General features: G+C 60.9%; 1 protein-coding gene across 4 annotated transcripts; it reads right to left on the bottom strand.

The window, feature by feature from the left end:
* Positions 1-1,621: 1,621 nt before the first annotated feature.
* UBXN6 (UBX domain protein 6) lies at positions 1,622-12,308 on the bottom strand. 4 transcript variants are annotated; one of them, XM_034996608.1, is made up of 10 exons: positions 12,130-12,308; positions 9,119-9,282; positions 8,726-8,790; positions 7,809-7,937; positions 4,803-4,900; positions 4,124-4,199; positions 3,364-3,448; positions 2,914-3,264; positions 2,659-2,807; positions 1,622-2,178 (listed from the first exon to the last, which is right to left on the bottom strand). In XM_034996608.1, exons 1-10 carry the CDS (start codon positions 12,210-12,212, stop codon positions 2,050-2,052), a joined length of 1,329 nt encoding a protein of 442 aa, XP_034852499.1. In that variant the 5' UTR covers positions 12,213-12,308; the 3' UTR covers positions 1,622-2,049. The 4 variants fall into 4 exon arrangements, with proteins under 4 accessions (XP_034852499.1, XP_034852501.1, XP_034852498.1 ...); XM_034996610.1 differs by having other exon boundaries at positions 2,967-3,264; XM_034996607.1 differs by having other exon boundaries at positions 2,914-3,448.
* Between the last annotated feature and the right edge of the window lie 2,106 nt (positions 12,309-14,414).

Genomic DNA, 14,414 nt, shown 5'->3' with positions numbered 1-14,414 from the left:
TTCGAACATCGTTTCTTGTGAGTGGGTACATTCCATCCCCTGGGCTGGCCCCCTGCTCTGGGCTGCGGGTGCGCACTCCCCTGCCTCGTTTGTATGAACGGTCACACCTTGCAGAAGCACTGTCCCCACTCTACGGTCTCTACGCTGACCTAGTACCAGGTGACAGCTTCCGGAAGGTGCTTCTGCCAGTCTGGCCCTCCTGCCCATCTGTTAGGCCACCGGGACTGGAACTGTGGCTTCCAGATGGATGCCGGGGTCGGGTCACACCTGGGGAAGGATGCGCAGACGGCTGCGGGCCCCTGTGCCCTGGAGCAGCCGTGCTGGGGCTGTGAGCGGCCCCACAGAGGGATCAGAGCACATCAGAGGCCTGGGGGCACTGAGATTTTGGCAGAGCTCATGGACTCCATTTAACCTGGACGCCTGGTCCCTCTGCCGAGTTCTTTCTGTTCCTGCCGTGACCGCCCCCCCCACCCCCCCAGCGTTCAGCATCCACTGGATTCGGCCAAGACCCGGTGACCCCACCCCACCCTCAGGGCATCGAAGGCCAGGACTCCCCGCAGGAGGCGGGGTACAGGTGTGTGTGCTGCATTTGCGGACGGGGCTACCTCAGCCGGCTGGGTCCCCTGGAACCCGTTTTAGTTGGCCACCTGACAACGTGCAGTCAACGCCAAGTCACAGTTGGGCGGGGTGGGGACCGAGACGGGGCAGCAGAGGACAGGCCCCGGTCTTGCCCTGTGTGGGAACAGAGCAGCTGGCGGCCCAGGTGGGAAGAAAAAGCGTGTGTGGGGCTACTTGCTGGCTGGGGGGGTACAAGGCATTTTTGGTTTTGAAATCACATTTGGGGCTCAAAGCTTCAAGTCTGTCCACCGAGCTGGCGGTGGCCGGAGGACCAGCCAGCACAGGCCTCTGCAGCAGGAAGAGAGGGTCTGGGAGGGGCTGGCCTGGGGGGAGAGGCGGGGACAGTCCAGATGAGCGGTCAAGGGCAGCTCCTGTTGGGGCGTGTCCAGGGCCAGTGCCTCCCGTGCTCCAGGCTCGGCTTCCCTGTTACTCACTCCCTGTGGCTGCGGAAACACCACCGCGCACTTGGCTTAAAACCAAACTTGTTTTTACGGTTCTGGGGATCAGAAGTCTGACATGGGCCTCATGGGTTAGAAACCAAGGTGTGGGCAGGGCCAGTTCCTCCGGAAGCCCTGGAGGGGAGACCACCTGCCTGCCTTTTGCAGCTTCCAGAGGCGCCCATGTGGACTCGTGGCCCCTCCTCCACCTTTGACCCCTGCAGCTTGGCACCTTCTGCCTCCTTCCACCTCCTTCCAGGTGTTACACTGGGCCCACCTGCCTACCCAGGACACTCCCCGTCTGGCTATCACCAATCACAGGCACAGCCCCTTTAGTCCTATAAAGTAGCCACCACAGGGACCGGGGCTGAGGATGGGCCATCTGTGGGGACCTTGTTCTGCGCCCCCCCACACAGTAAGAAAAGAACTCTCTGGGAGGCCCACCCTCAGCAGGTGCTCACCTGGCCCCACCCCCTGGGAGCCACACGGGCCTCCTGTGCCCGCAGCCCTGCGGCCATCGCCCCTGCCCCTACCCTGCATGGCACAGCTTCAACTCAGCACCAGGATCCTGGTCCGATGTCGTTTATTCAGGTTCGTAACTCAGTGATCACAGAACCGTGTCCTGACAGGCCCTGCATCTCCCGCTGCCGCTGTCCCCAGCAACCCCGTGGCTCGGTGTTAGGGCCAGCTGCGGCCATCTGGGCCACAGCCCGCAGGGACTGGGCCCATGCCGCAGGCCTACTCTCCTGCCCAGGGGCTCTGTGAACAGGTGCGGCGGCTGCCTCCCAAGCGCCCTCTCCGGGTGGCCGTCCCAGGCACACGTCGCAGCCGACCAGCGCTCCTCCCCATGCCCGCAGTGCTCTGTGGGCCAGGGCAGGCAGTTCCGGAGGAGCGGGGGGCCCCGGGAGGGAGGACACAGCGCGGGGGTAGTGGTGGAGGAAGCAGGAGAGCATGAGACAAACCCACGCGGGCTAAAGCCGACCCTGCTTTTATTTCACGAGAGCTTCTCGATGGCCGCCAGGAGCTCAGGTTTCAGAATAGACGAGTCCGGTTCGGCCCCGGCGGCCCTGATGTCCGCTAGCACGGCTGCGTCCCACGAGAAGGTCAGGAGGGCCGAGGGCACCTGCGGTGGGGCGAGAAGCCTCAGCCCCACTCCGGCCTTTACGTGATGGAGACTTCACGCTCGTTCCCTGGTGCTGGAGCCGGGGCCACCCTCGCCCCGGGCAGCTCCCCGCCAGTGGGCGCACCCACCACCATCAGCCCATTCCCGCGGGCCGGCGAACACCCCAGCCAGCGGCCGTCCCTCCAGTCTGCCCGAGGGAGGGTCTGACCACCCCTCCCCAGCCCCAGTGAGGCCCTCCTCTCCCATCCGTCTGCCTCGGTTCTGCTCCTCAGAGAACTCTAACACACCTGCCGTGTTCCCACTCTCTAGGTGGGAAACCGAGGCAGAGACACGGCACTTGGGGGCATGCCGCACGTACATGGGAAGGTGGGACTTGAACCCAGGGCCCCGGCCGGCCTCTCGGGGAGTTTGTGCCGGGCAGGGAAACCCAGAGACGCTTCCCCGCCACCCCCAGCCCCAGGCAGGGAGCCCGTCACTCACCAGCCCGCACTCGTTGAAGGCCAGGCTCTCGTCCTCCGACAACCTCTGCCCCCCCGAGGCCAGCAGGTCGAAAGGCAGCCAGTCGCTCTGCAAGGCCTCCCGGACGAACGCGTACAGGGCAGCCACCCGCTCCCGGGCGTAGAAGGTCCCTGGGGGGGCGGGACAGTCAGTGGGGCTGCGGTCCACAGGAGCACCCCCGGGGAGCACCCCAGGGCCCCCCCCCCCCGCCACAGCGCCGGCCCCGCGGGCGCCCACCCTGGAGGAGGCAGCCGTCGGGGAGGCGGACGCGCAGCAGCGTGTACGTGTACTTGCGCATCTCTCTCTGCTCCTCCCGCTCCCGCATGGCCTTGGTCCGCAGCACGCTCAGCCGCTCCACGGCCTCGGACCTGAGCTTCTGTTCCCGCTTGATCTCCTCCGCCGTGAGGTTGAAGAAGTCCCCGGGCAGGTCAAACTGGGAGGCCATGGGCGAGGGCCGGAAGACGCGGCGCTGGCGGGCCAGGGTGGCCCGCACGGGCTCGGCGACCAGCAGCTGCTCCCTGTGCCTCTGCAAGCTCTGCGGCTGGGCCAGGGCGGCCTCGCTCAGCACGTAGAACTCCTCGGGGCCCTCTGGAGCGCGCACAGGGGTCACTCTGCTGCCGCGGGGAGAGCCCCCCACCCTGCCGCCCTCCTCCCAGCACAGCCGAGACCCTGCTCTACCTCCCTTACCCTGATCAGGAACCGGAAGCAGCGCCTTCTGGAAACCAATGGCCTCGAAAAACTCATGGGTCCCTTCCAGGCAGTTAATGCGCTCCTGAGGGAGTGGAGCCAGAGGTCACACGAGGCCCTGGGGTCCCTGGGAGGCCACTAGCCTCGCTGACCACCCTGCCCGGCTCGGAGTCCCCTGGTGTTAGAGCAACCGCTAACGAGGTGAACCCGCTGAAGCCGTCCCCTGAGCGGAGCATGCTCGCCCCAACGCAGGCTGCAGGGCGTCCAGCAGCGGCCCGCGGAGGTCACCAAGCAGGCGAGCGAGGCGGCTGAACTGCCAAAGGACAACACGAGGGTCCAGAGGTGGGGGAGACCGGCTGCGTGTGGTGCTGGGGGCAGGAAGGGGGCAGGCGGCGGCCACGGCCACCAGGGGACAGCAGGCGCCCTGTGAGCGGCGCAGCGAACACGGGCCATGGTGGCGGGACCCTGAGGTTTCTCCACAGAAACCCCAAGTCTGCGTTTATGGGAGAAATCGCACCAGTGCCGACGGCTTCCCGAAGCGTTCGGCTTAAAGTCAAAACCCGCTGGGGGTGCTGCGCAGAGCAGACAGAATCCACGTTCCGCACCACCCGTGTTCACAAAGCCCCCGGTCCCTGTCGGCCGCCAGCCCCGGACGAGCCCTCCAGCTGCCTGTGGCCCCCACGGGCCGGGGCGCCGTGCATGCATGTGCGTGTGTGCGTGCGCAGGGCCCGGCCACGCTGGCCGCCCGGGGCAGCCTCACCTGGAACACCCTGTTCTGCAGCTTGATCTTCCTGTACTTCTCCTCCTCGGGGTGCAGGCAGATGTTGTCCAGGTACCTGGGGTGGAACAGGGAGCAGCAGCTGAAGGGTCCCACCTGGCCTTGTGGTGACAGTGACCCCAGAGGGGCACCATCGCACCTTGGCCGCCCCACGAAGCCCACCCCGGGGTGCTGACAGCCCCCACTGCTGCCCCTGACACAGCCCACTGGGGGACCGACCCTGGGCCTCCTCCTTGGTCCTGCCTCCCCTGAGGGCACCAACACACACAGCAGTGGGGTGCGGCAGACAGAGCCAGAATGGACCACTAAAGCCTCTGGGTCCCCAGCAGCTCGTGAGCTGCATGGACTTCCGGGCATCCTTCCTCCCCCAGGCCTGTTCGAACAGAGGAGGGGAGTGGGGTGGCACCCTGCCTCCTTCACCCATTCCTCTGATGATCCCAAAGGAAAGCCAGGCTTGGGACCCCCTGATTTGGTAAACCCCTTCATTTTACAGACAGGTAAACTGAGGACCAGAGAAGCCAAGCCCCTTTTCTGAGGGCTCGGCATGGGGGGGGGGGGCCGGCTGCACTCCCAGCGCTGTGTTCCTTCCAGACTCCCCCAGCAGGTTGTGGTGGGGGCTGGGGGGGGCGACACTCTGGTGGGAGGGCAGCTGCCCGCTCACTTGGCAATGGTGTCCACGCCCAGCTTCACCCTGTCCCGGTCTCTGTTGAACGTGTGGATCTTCATGATGGAGGCAGCCACAGGGTCGGTGGAGAAGTGCTGGGAGGAGGGAGGGCAATGCATCAGCCACCCCCCCCCTCCCCCCAGCAGCCCAGTCTCACTACTCAGGTGACATCGGTGATAATGGTCCCCTGGCAGGCCAGGAGCCTTGCCCTGAAATACACTCAGCTGTGCGTTCTCAGCAGAGGAAAAGGAGAGAGCCCTTCAGTGGCCTGGGCCTCATCCTGCCCTCCCCTCTAGGCAAGAGGGGGCATCACACACCAGACGATGCCCAGCTTCCCGGTTCAGTTGCCAGGGTGGGACAGAGGGGGGGACACAGACATGGCCCAGCAGAGAAAGCAGTGTGCAGAGGGGAGGCGCACCCACAGTCAGAGGGGGCGTGTCCTCAGGACGCGGCCAGGCCAGGCCAGGCTGAGTGCCCCGCCAGCCTCCTCGGGAACCCCCACAGCCCCCCGGGAAGAGCTGCTGCCCCAAAGGCTGCTCTCGAGTGTTTCCAGGAGACCCGTGGCCACGTTTAAATCAGGACCAGGGCCCGAGAGCAGACAAAGGAGCAGAACGTCCAGAAAGGACCCAAATGCATACAGGAATGTGCTTTGTTACAAAGGCAGACTTCACAGCTATGACCAAGAAGCAGGTGTTTTCAATAAAAGGGGGTGTTGGGGGAGGAGAAGGTGGGTGGCTATCAGGGAAAAAATAGCACTGGCTTCATGCCTCATGCTCTACAGGGTGAGAGCTTCTAGTCGGATCGAGGTGGTTTTTACGGATCAAAGTTTTAAACGTTAAATTACAAAACGCAAAACAGAAAAGCACTAGAAAAACCACGGAAAAATCATTTTAATTCCAAAGTGGGGAAGGCCTTTCTTTTTTTTTTTTTTAAAGATTTTATTTATTTATTTATTCATGAGAGACAGAGAGAGAGAGAGAGAGAGGCAGAGGGAGAAGCAGGCTCTGCACTGAGCAGGGAGCCCGATGCGGGACTCGATCCCAGGACCCTGGGTTCACGACCTGAGCCGAAGGCAGACGCTTAACCATCTGAGCCACCCAGGCACCCCTAGGGGAAGGCCTTTCTAAGTGTGCCACAAACCCCAGAAGCCATAGGATCAACACATTTAATCATAAAGATCAAAAACCTCTACGTGGCAAAGCGACCATGAGCACAAACCAAAAGCAAAAAACTAGGGGAAAATATTCACAATTCACATTATAGGCAAAGGACCGATTTCCCTAATATGCAAACAGTGCCTACAAATCAACTTCAGAAAAAGTCCAGGGGCACCCGGGGGGCTCAGTCGGTTAAGCGTCCAATTCTTGGTCTCAGTTCAGGTCTTGATGTCAGAGTTGTGGGATCGCCCGCAATGGGCTCTACGCCGGGCATGGAGCCTCTTTTTTTTTTTAAGAGAGAGAGGGCGCACACAGAGGGAGACGGAGCAGCAGACTCCCCGCTGAGCAGGGAGCCCGATGCGGGACTCGATCCCAGGACCCCGGGATCATGGATCTGAGCCGAAGGCAGATGCTTAACCGACTGAGCCACCCAGGTGCCCCGGGCATGGAGCCTCCCTAAAACACACACACACATACACACACACACATAAGTAGCCCCACCCCCAACAGAAAAATGAACAAAGGATGCATTCTCATAGGAAAACACGGCCAATCTGAACCCAAATGAAGGAAATGCACGATAAAACTATCTCGAGATATTTCCACCTATCAATTCGGGGGAAGACGAAGAGTCTGCACACCCACAGGGACGGTGTGGGCACCGTGATGCGGTGGAGCGCGAACCCCTGGAGGTGCAGCAGCTGCCGCTCTGCCCACGCCGCACACACGTGTCCACCCAGCGCCCCCCCCCCCCGGGGGCCCTACCGCCCCCGCCCCCCCCCCCGGGACTGAGCCCAGCGCCCCCCCCCGCCCTCCCCCCCGGGACTGAGCCCAGCGCTCAAAGCAACGCACAGCCCAGGCTCTGCGACATGTCCCCATTCCCACCAGTAAAAGACGCACTCCCAGCACGCTCCTCAGCAAGGAGCTGGCTAAACGGCTACGGGACTTATGGTGAAATTGTTAACAACGCAGAACTTTCTCTCAGATGGTTCAGAAAAAACTAGAAAGGGGTGAGGGCGCAGATGGGGAATAACGTTAACACCTGGGAACTCGGGGTAAGGCGCAACAGATGCCCTCATGCTCACCCCTGGTCTTGCGAATACGTTCAATTAACACGGGAGGGGGGCAGCAAGGAGGCAGATGAGAGTTAAGGCTGCTCATCCGCAGGCCTTAAAATAGGGAGATGAGCCTGGATTATCCTGGTGGGTGAGGCGTAATGTCGAGGTCCCTTCAAGGGGAAGAGGGGAGAGAGGCGGCCTGAGAAAGGCCGGGGCCTGGTGCACGGGCTGTGGGGAGGGACAGAGACACCGGGGACAGCCTGGAAGCCGGACAAGGCCGGGCCGCACTCTCCCCTGGAGTGTCCAGAAGCAACTCCGGCCCGCTGCCCCCTTGATTTCAGCGCAGTCGGACCGGAGGCACGCTCCTCGCTTCCAGAAGCGGGAAGGAATGGCGGGGGCTGGGGGGCGGGCACCAGCCTGGTGGGAGGGCAGCTGCCGTCTGAAGCCGTTTGAAGTCACCAGCTTCGTCAGAGTTCGTTACTCCGGGGACAGGAAGCTCGGACCCTGGGTTCGGGGGCTCAACAGCTGTACCTATTTGGAACCTCTCTCTGGAAAGGCCCCGAAACCACTCAGAGTGGACGCCTCCAGGAAGGGTGGCTTTTCTCCACCCACCCTGGTGCGTTTGAATTTCGTTCCCCACAAACGCACTGCCTCTTCGGAAAGACGGAAGCAGACGCCGTCCACACAGGCAGAGGTGTCACCGAGGACCCATGCCGCCCAGCTCTCTGGAGCAGCTCTGGCCTCAGGACCCAGGGGGCGGGGGGACGGGACACGGGGCTGCCACTCACCGAAAGAATGGCCTCTTTGATGTGGGCGTCCCGCTGGTCCTTCCTGAGCGTGGCCCCGGTGAGCGGGCACGTGAAGCACACACTGGGCACCGCCAGATGGGCTGAGCCTTCCTCTTTGGCCTCTGGCACCTGGGGGGTGGGGGTGCAGGCGGCTGAGCCCCCTGGTCCCGACGCCGCCCCCTCTGCTTGTTAGCGCTGGGACACCCTGGCCCCGCACCGGAGCGCCCCCCGGCCGCCTTCCGCTCTGTAAAACGGCTCTGCGGGGCCAGCTCACAACTAAACGACGGGAACAGAAGGTGTGTGGCGGCTTTGGATGCGGGGCGAACGCTCAGCAGCGCCTGCTGTTCCAGGGCCACCCAGGGTTCCCTGATCTCGTGAGGAGGAGGCCATGGTGGGCGAGTCAGGAGTCACTGCGCCCTAGATGAGTCCAGACCGCTCTCTGGACCTCCGTCCCTAGGCACCATCTAGAGCCTCTCCCATTCTAAAACGCAGTGAGACCTCGAGGGTCAGGCTGCTCAGAACACCATTTCTGCCAAGCTCTCCTTTAAAGCCCACCTCCCCCAGCAAGGCCTCCATGATGACACCAGTCTCCGGACAGCCCTCCCACCTCCCCAGAAAACAGCTGAGGGCAGGAGTTGAGTGTGAAGGTCACAGTCAACCCCACCTTCAACCACAACCTGCCTCCACTGTTCCAGGCGGGGTTCCCCTAAACTGCCTTTGTGCACAAGGCCAGACATGACCTCTATTCACCCTGACATCTCCTCTGTGTCCCCCACCCCAGCATCATGTGCTTCCAGCCCAGCGCTGGGCACCCGGCTGGTAATGAGAAAATGGCCAATTAGACCAATGCGGGCGAGAACCAGCTCCCTGCTCCAGGACGCCCCTCGGGTGTCCCACTGCCACGCAGATGTCGTTACCGTGTTGGTCCCTGGGGCCTCTGTGCTTGCGCTGACAGTCGCTTCAGCTTGAAGTTCCTTTCTCACTGGAGACAGGGCAGAGATGGGCAGGTTGTAGGCCCTGCTCTGTCCCCAGGCACGCACCCCCGAGACCGGAGTGGGTCAAGTTCGAGTCCTTCCCCCGCTCAGGCCCCCCTGCCTGAGCCACCTCCCCCCTGCCCCTAGGCTTCCCCTGATGGCCTGATGACCCCTGTCTCGGCTCCCTTCTCCCCTCCTCAGCCTTCCAGACCCCAGCACCCTTGCACCTTTCCACCCTGCACTCCCCTCCACCCCAACGACGTGAGACTTTAAAGCCCCCAAAGTTGCTGGTCACGTAACTATTTCTATCCAGGGCCAAGCACAGGCCTCGCTCACCCTGGTTCCGGATGGACTCCTGCGACGTGGGGCCCCGGGCCCTTGGCTGCTTTTGTTCAAGCCGGGCCAGGGCTGCCGCGGCCGCCATCTGGGCCTCATCAGTGGGTCCCTGGCGGGGTTGCCGCAGTGCTGGCTGGTTGGGTTTTTCTTTGGGGGCCCTCTCCCTGGGGAGAAGCAGAGGAAAAGTGAGGTGACACGGGGTCAGACAGAAGAGCCTCTGTCCCTCTCCCACTTCTGCCCCATCAGACAGACCCGTCCCTCTTTCCCAGGGGCCACCTGCAGCCACTAGATGGTTCTAACACAGAAGAGCCCCTGGGGGCAGATGGCCAGTCTGCTCCCAGCTCTGCCCCCGGGGGCACGTCCTGCATGGGCCTGGGCCTCAGGGTCATGGCGGCTAAACGGGGGTAATGGCAGGCCCGCCAGAGCACAGCAGTGAGAAGGCACCCATCGCCTTCAGGAACCGAGCAGACTTGAAGGTGTCACTCCTCTCCTCCGTCCCTCCCCTGAGCAAGATCAACCCTGCCAATCTACGGCAGCCCCAGGCCCCGAAGCTTCCTTCAGGGAGCACCTACAGTTTGCCCGGCAGTATGCCAGGTCACACCGCAGGTGCTGGGTTTGCGCTCGCCTCCACCTGGGGAAACGAGCACGGGATGCGTGCTCCCGGATCTACACGGCACAGAAGTGACCTGGCCTTCCCCTGCAGAGAAGTCCTTCCTCACACCCTGCTCTGATTCACTTGCCTTGCCTCCTTCCCTCAAGACCCTCTCCCGACCCCAGGACTTTCTGAGCAGCCAAGGCTCTGGGTTCACGGCCTCACTCCTCCTGCTCTGCTCAGATACACAGGTTTTTCATGGCCCAAGGCCTCTGGGACCTGCTTCCTGCCCATCCCTGCCCCTATGCCCACAGCCGACAACCTCACGTTGAAGAAAAGATGGATCACGTAGCCCCACCCTAGCCCCATGTGACATTTAGTTCTATAAAAACACCTGTTTTCAAGACACCTTACTCTTGAAGGCTCCACTGGGCAGCCACAGGGATCCTTCTAAAACCTAAGCCAAAGTTTGTCCCTCCTACACCAAGCCCTTCCACCACACACACAACACAGTCCTAAAGCCTCCCCGGCCTGTAGGCCCTTCACACCTCTCGATCTACACTGCCTTCCTGCTGCTGTTCCCACAGGCCCAACTGGCTCCTACCGCAGGGCCTTTGCGCTTTCTGCACTTTCTGCCCAGAACGTTCTGTCTGCATGTGGGATGAGGAAAGGTCTGGGAGTGGTTGGGCTGCTTCAGAGTGAGTGAGTGAGTGAGTGAGTGAGTGAGTGTGTGTGAAGATTGAATTTCACATGGCTGAACTTCACCTCCTCCGGCTCTCAGCTCAAATGTCTCCTTCCCACTGAGGGGTTCCGGGACGCCCTAACAGTCCCGCGAATCACTTGCTATCTCCTGACCCAGCGTATTTTTCTTCACGGGCCCGAGTACCACCTGATCTCTCACCACACGTGTGCTGGTTTATCTGTCCATATCTCCCCAACGGACACGGAGCCCCGAGACAGCAGAGACCTTCTCTTACCCATGACAGCACTTGTCACACACCCTGAACCCCCTGTCTTGCCCCAAGCATGTCACAGAAGCCTGGATCTTCACGCGACTTCCCTCTTTTCTCCTCCCAGGCCTCTTGTCTGACACAGCCGTCACCCACACGGCCCCCACCTCCTTCCTGTCACGCTCAGTCCCAGCTGCACCAGCCCCCACCTCTGCCCGCTACCTGTCGAACAAATGAATGGACCCCCTTGTCTGGTCCACCCCTTCTCCCTGGCCCTCTCTTAAGCTGCCCTCCGCTCTCAGGCTCCCAGGACCTGATTCGGTGTACTGGGCTTCCCTCCCTGACTCAGGAACTTGGCCCTAGTGGGCCTCCTTTGTCCCACTCCCAGGAACCCCCAATCGCCATGACTGATGCCCTGATGTCATGTACCCACTCTCCCTCACCCACCCCCGCTGACTCATGATTCCCTTCCTGACGCCTCCCTGCCTACCCCTCACTGCCCACCTCTTCACAAACCCTTCCATTATTCCCCACGGATGCCACCCAGGACTGACATCTTTCTTCAGCCACTCCCCTTCCTAGACCCCACCCAGTCCCCAAAGCCCCTGCCCCCTCTGCACTTCGTCGCTCTTCCCAGCCCACCAGAGCCCTCCGTCTCCCGCCCTCCCCTGCTCCAGCTCTTCACACTCCTCCCCACTGAGCCTCCAGACTTGCCCCTGGCCCTTCTCTCAAGTCCTCCCCAGATGATCCACAGTGGCCTGGATGTGCACTCCACTGGCCTTCCGTCTTCTACCCTCTCCTCCCGGGTCGCCCTCAGGGCCTCCCTTCTGACTCAACCTTCGCCCACAAGGTCCCCATCTCCTCCCTGTCACAGATGCCTCCAGCTCCCCACCTCCACCACCACCCTGCCTCCATTTCCCTCCCAGACCTTCCTAAGCCGCTCCGACACCCGCGCCCCCAATTCACCGAGACCTGTCCTGACACCGCGTCAGTCTCCCCGGCCTTAACCTCACTTACCCCGTCCTCCCTCACGCTCCAGAACCAGGGCCCAGACCCCCACCGCCATGGATGCTAAGCCTCCCCACTCTTTACGACCCCAGCTGTACTTGCTTCCGCCGGCTTTGTGTGCAATCTCTGAACACCTAGATTCCTCCACATCTAGGCGACGCCCCTTCGGGCCCCTTTCCAGTCCACATGTTCCCCTACGGCTTCTCCACCGACCCGCACCTCTCTGCACCCCGCCCCATTGCTCCCGCCTCCAGCCCCGCCCCCCGGGCCTCGGCCGCCCCCCGCCCCACCCCCGGAGGCTACCCCTCCCCCCTCTCCCACCCACGTCCCCCCGTGCCCCGCCCCCCAGAGATCGCTCCCCACCCCCAGACGCGCGGACGCCCCTCCCCGCCCCGAGCCCTCTCCGGTCTCCCTGTCCCGTCCTTGCTCCCGGATCTCAAGCCTCAGCGCCGGTCACACACCCCACGGACTCCGTGAGCTTCTGACCAGGTCCCGCGCTCTTGAACTTGATGTCAGCTTTGATCTCCTGGAAGAATTTCTTCATGGTGGCGGCGGGCCCGGCGGCTGGGGGCCGCGGGGGGCGGGGGGGGCGCAGGGCCCAGTCGGGGTGGGGCCTGCAGGAGCCAACAACCGGAAAGAAAATACCTCGTTCCCCGGAAGTCCCGCCTTCAGGATGCCTCCCACGTGACAATCGGCCGGGGTGCCTCTCTAGCTCTCCGCGCCTCGCTGGCCCGCGGCGGCTGCTCTGCACCCTCGGGCCGCGTCTCGGTGCTCTTTCCGGACTCCGTTGCCAGGGGCGACGGGCGCGCTTCCCGTTGCAGGCTGCGCCGCGTTCCCCGAAGCGATGAACGAACGGATAGGGCGGGACCGGCCCCCCGAACTTGGTCCTGCCCCTGTCCCTGCGCGAGAGCCTTCCCTGGCTTCCCCGCGCAGTTCAGTGTGGGGGCGCTCAGGGCCGTAGCGACCGTCCCCGTGCCCGGCGCCAGTGGTTCTCTCGGACACACGTGCTGGGGGACGTGGGAGAGGGCGCACGAGCGAGGACCCGGGGACCCACGGTGGCGCATCCCCACGGGGCTTGGGCCAAGGAGCCCCAACGTCATCCCGAGGGCCTTCACAGGATTTAGGGAAGAATCCGGTGCAGCCCAAACTAACCTTGCAGAGCTTTGGTTTCCTGGGAAGTGGGGAGAAGACTGGCACCCGCCTCGTAGGACCCCGTTGTAAAGGTCACGATGCCGTCCCAAAGCTTTCAATAAATGTCAGACGTTATAATGGCTTGCTCTGTTCATATCTGAGAGTCGGCTCTGTACCAGCAGGGAAGAAGACACAAAGTCCCTGACCTCGCCGACCTCATGGTGTTTTGGATGGGGTTGGGCAGACAGACAGCGCGATAAGTCAAGTCTGTGGCAGAGCAGATGGTGTTAAGCGCTAGAGAGAAATGGTGGACGTTGGGACCACGGGAGGGCGGGTGGGGACAGATTACAGCATCACTTAAGGGGGGCAGGTGCAGGAAAGGGGGGGCCATTTTTGAGACCACGGGGGAAATGCTGATGTGTCCGGGCATCATATGATATAAAGGAACTACAGTTACTTTTTTAGGAGTGAGAAAAGGCGCGGTGGTAGCTTCGGTTCATCTGGGTTTTGTTTTCTTTTCTCTTTTGACCTCTTTCATCCATTTTTCCCAGCCCCCTGCCTCAGGCAACCCACCATGGGCTCTCCTTATCTATAAGCTTGGGGGGGGGTTCTTCCTGTTTCTTCTTAACTTTGTTTAGATTCCACATATAAGAGAGATCCTACACTGTTTGCTTTTCTCTGCCTGACTTGTTTCACTTAATGCTCCTGAGGTCGGGCCATGTTGTCACAAGTGGCAAGATTTCATTCTTTTTTTGGCAGAGTGATATTTCATTGTATATCCATACCACCTCTTCTTTATCCATTCATCCTTCAGTGGGAACTTGGGTTGTTTCCATAGACGGCCATTGTGAATCGTGCTGCAATGAACATGGGGGTTGCACATACCTTTTCCAATTAGTGTTTTTGTTTTCTTCAGATACTCAGAAGTGTAATTGTTGGGTTACAATACTTCTATTTTTTTTTTTAATTTTTAGAAGATTTTATTTATTTATTTATTTATTTATTTATTTATTTATTTGACAGAGGATGAGAGAGGGATGAGCAGACTCTGTGCCAAACTTGGAGCCATCTCAGGGCTCCATCCCACAATCCTGAGATCATGCCCTGAGCCGAAACCAAGAGTCAGACACTGAACCAACTGAGCCACCCAGGCGCCCCTGGTACTTCTATTTTTAATCTTTTGAGGGACCTTTACACTGTTTTCCACAGTGGCTGTACCAGTTTACATTCCCACCAACAGTACATGAGCGTTCCTATTTCTCCACATACATCCTCACAACACTTGTTTCTTGTCTTTTTAATAATAGCCATTTTAACAGGTATCAGATGATATTTTTGTGGTTTCGATTTGCATTTTCCTAATAATTAGTTGATCACTTTTTCAGGTACCTGTTGGCCATCTATGTTTTCTTTGGGAAAATGTCTTCAGATGGAGGAAGGAGCCCTGGAGCCAAGGAATGGAGGCAGCTTCTAGAAGCTGGAAAAGGCAAGGAAACGGTTTCTCCCCTAGAGCCTCCAGAAGGAGCACAATTTGGCCAACACATGGATTTTAGCTCAGTGAGACTCATTTTGGACTTCTGACCTCCAAAATGGTAAAAATAAATTTGCATTATTT

The sequence above is a fragment of the Mirounga leonina genome, unplaced genomic scaffold, assembly GCF_011800145.1.
Source record: "Mirounga leonina isolate KUSES-001 unplaced genomic scaffold, KU_Mleo_1.0 Mir_94, whole genome shotgun sequence".
Taxonomy (NCBI): domain Eukaryota; kingdom Metazoa; phylum Chordata; class Mammalia; order Carnivora; family Phocidae; genus Mirounga; species Mirounga leonina.
This window is presented reverse-complemented; position numbering and strand designations above follow the sequence as displayed.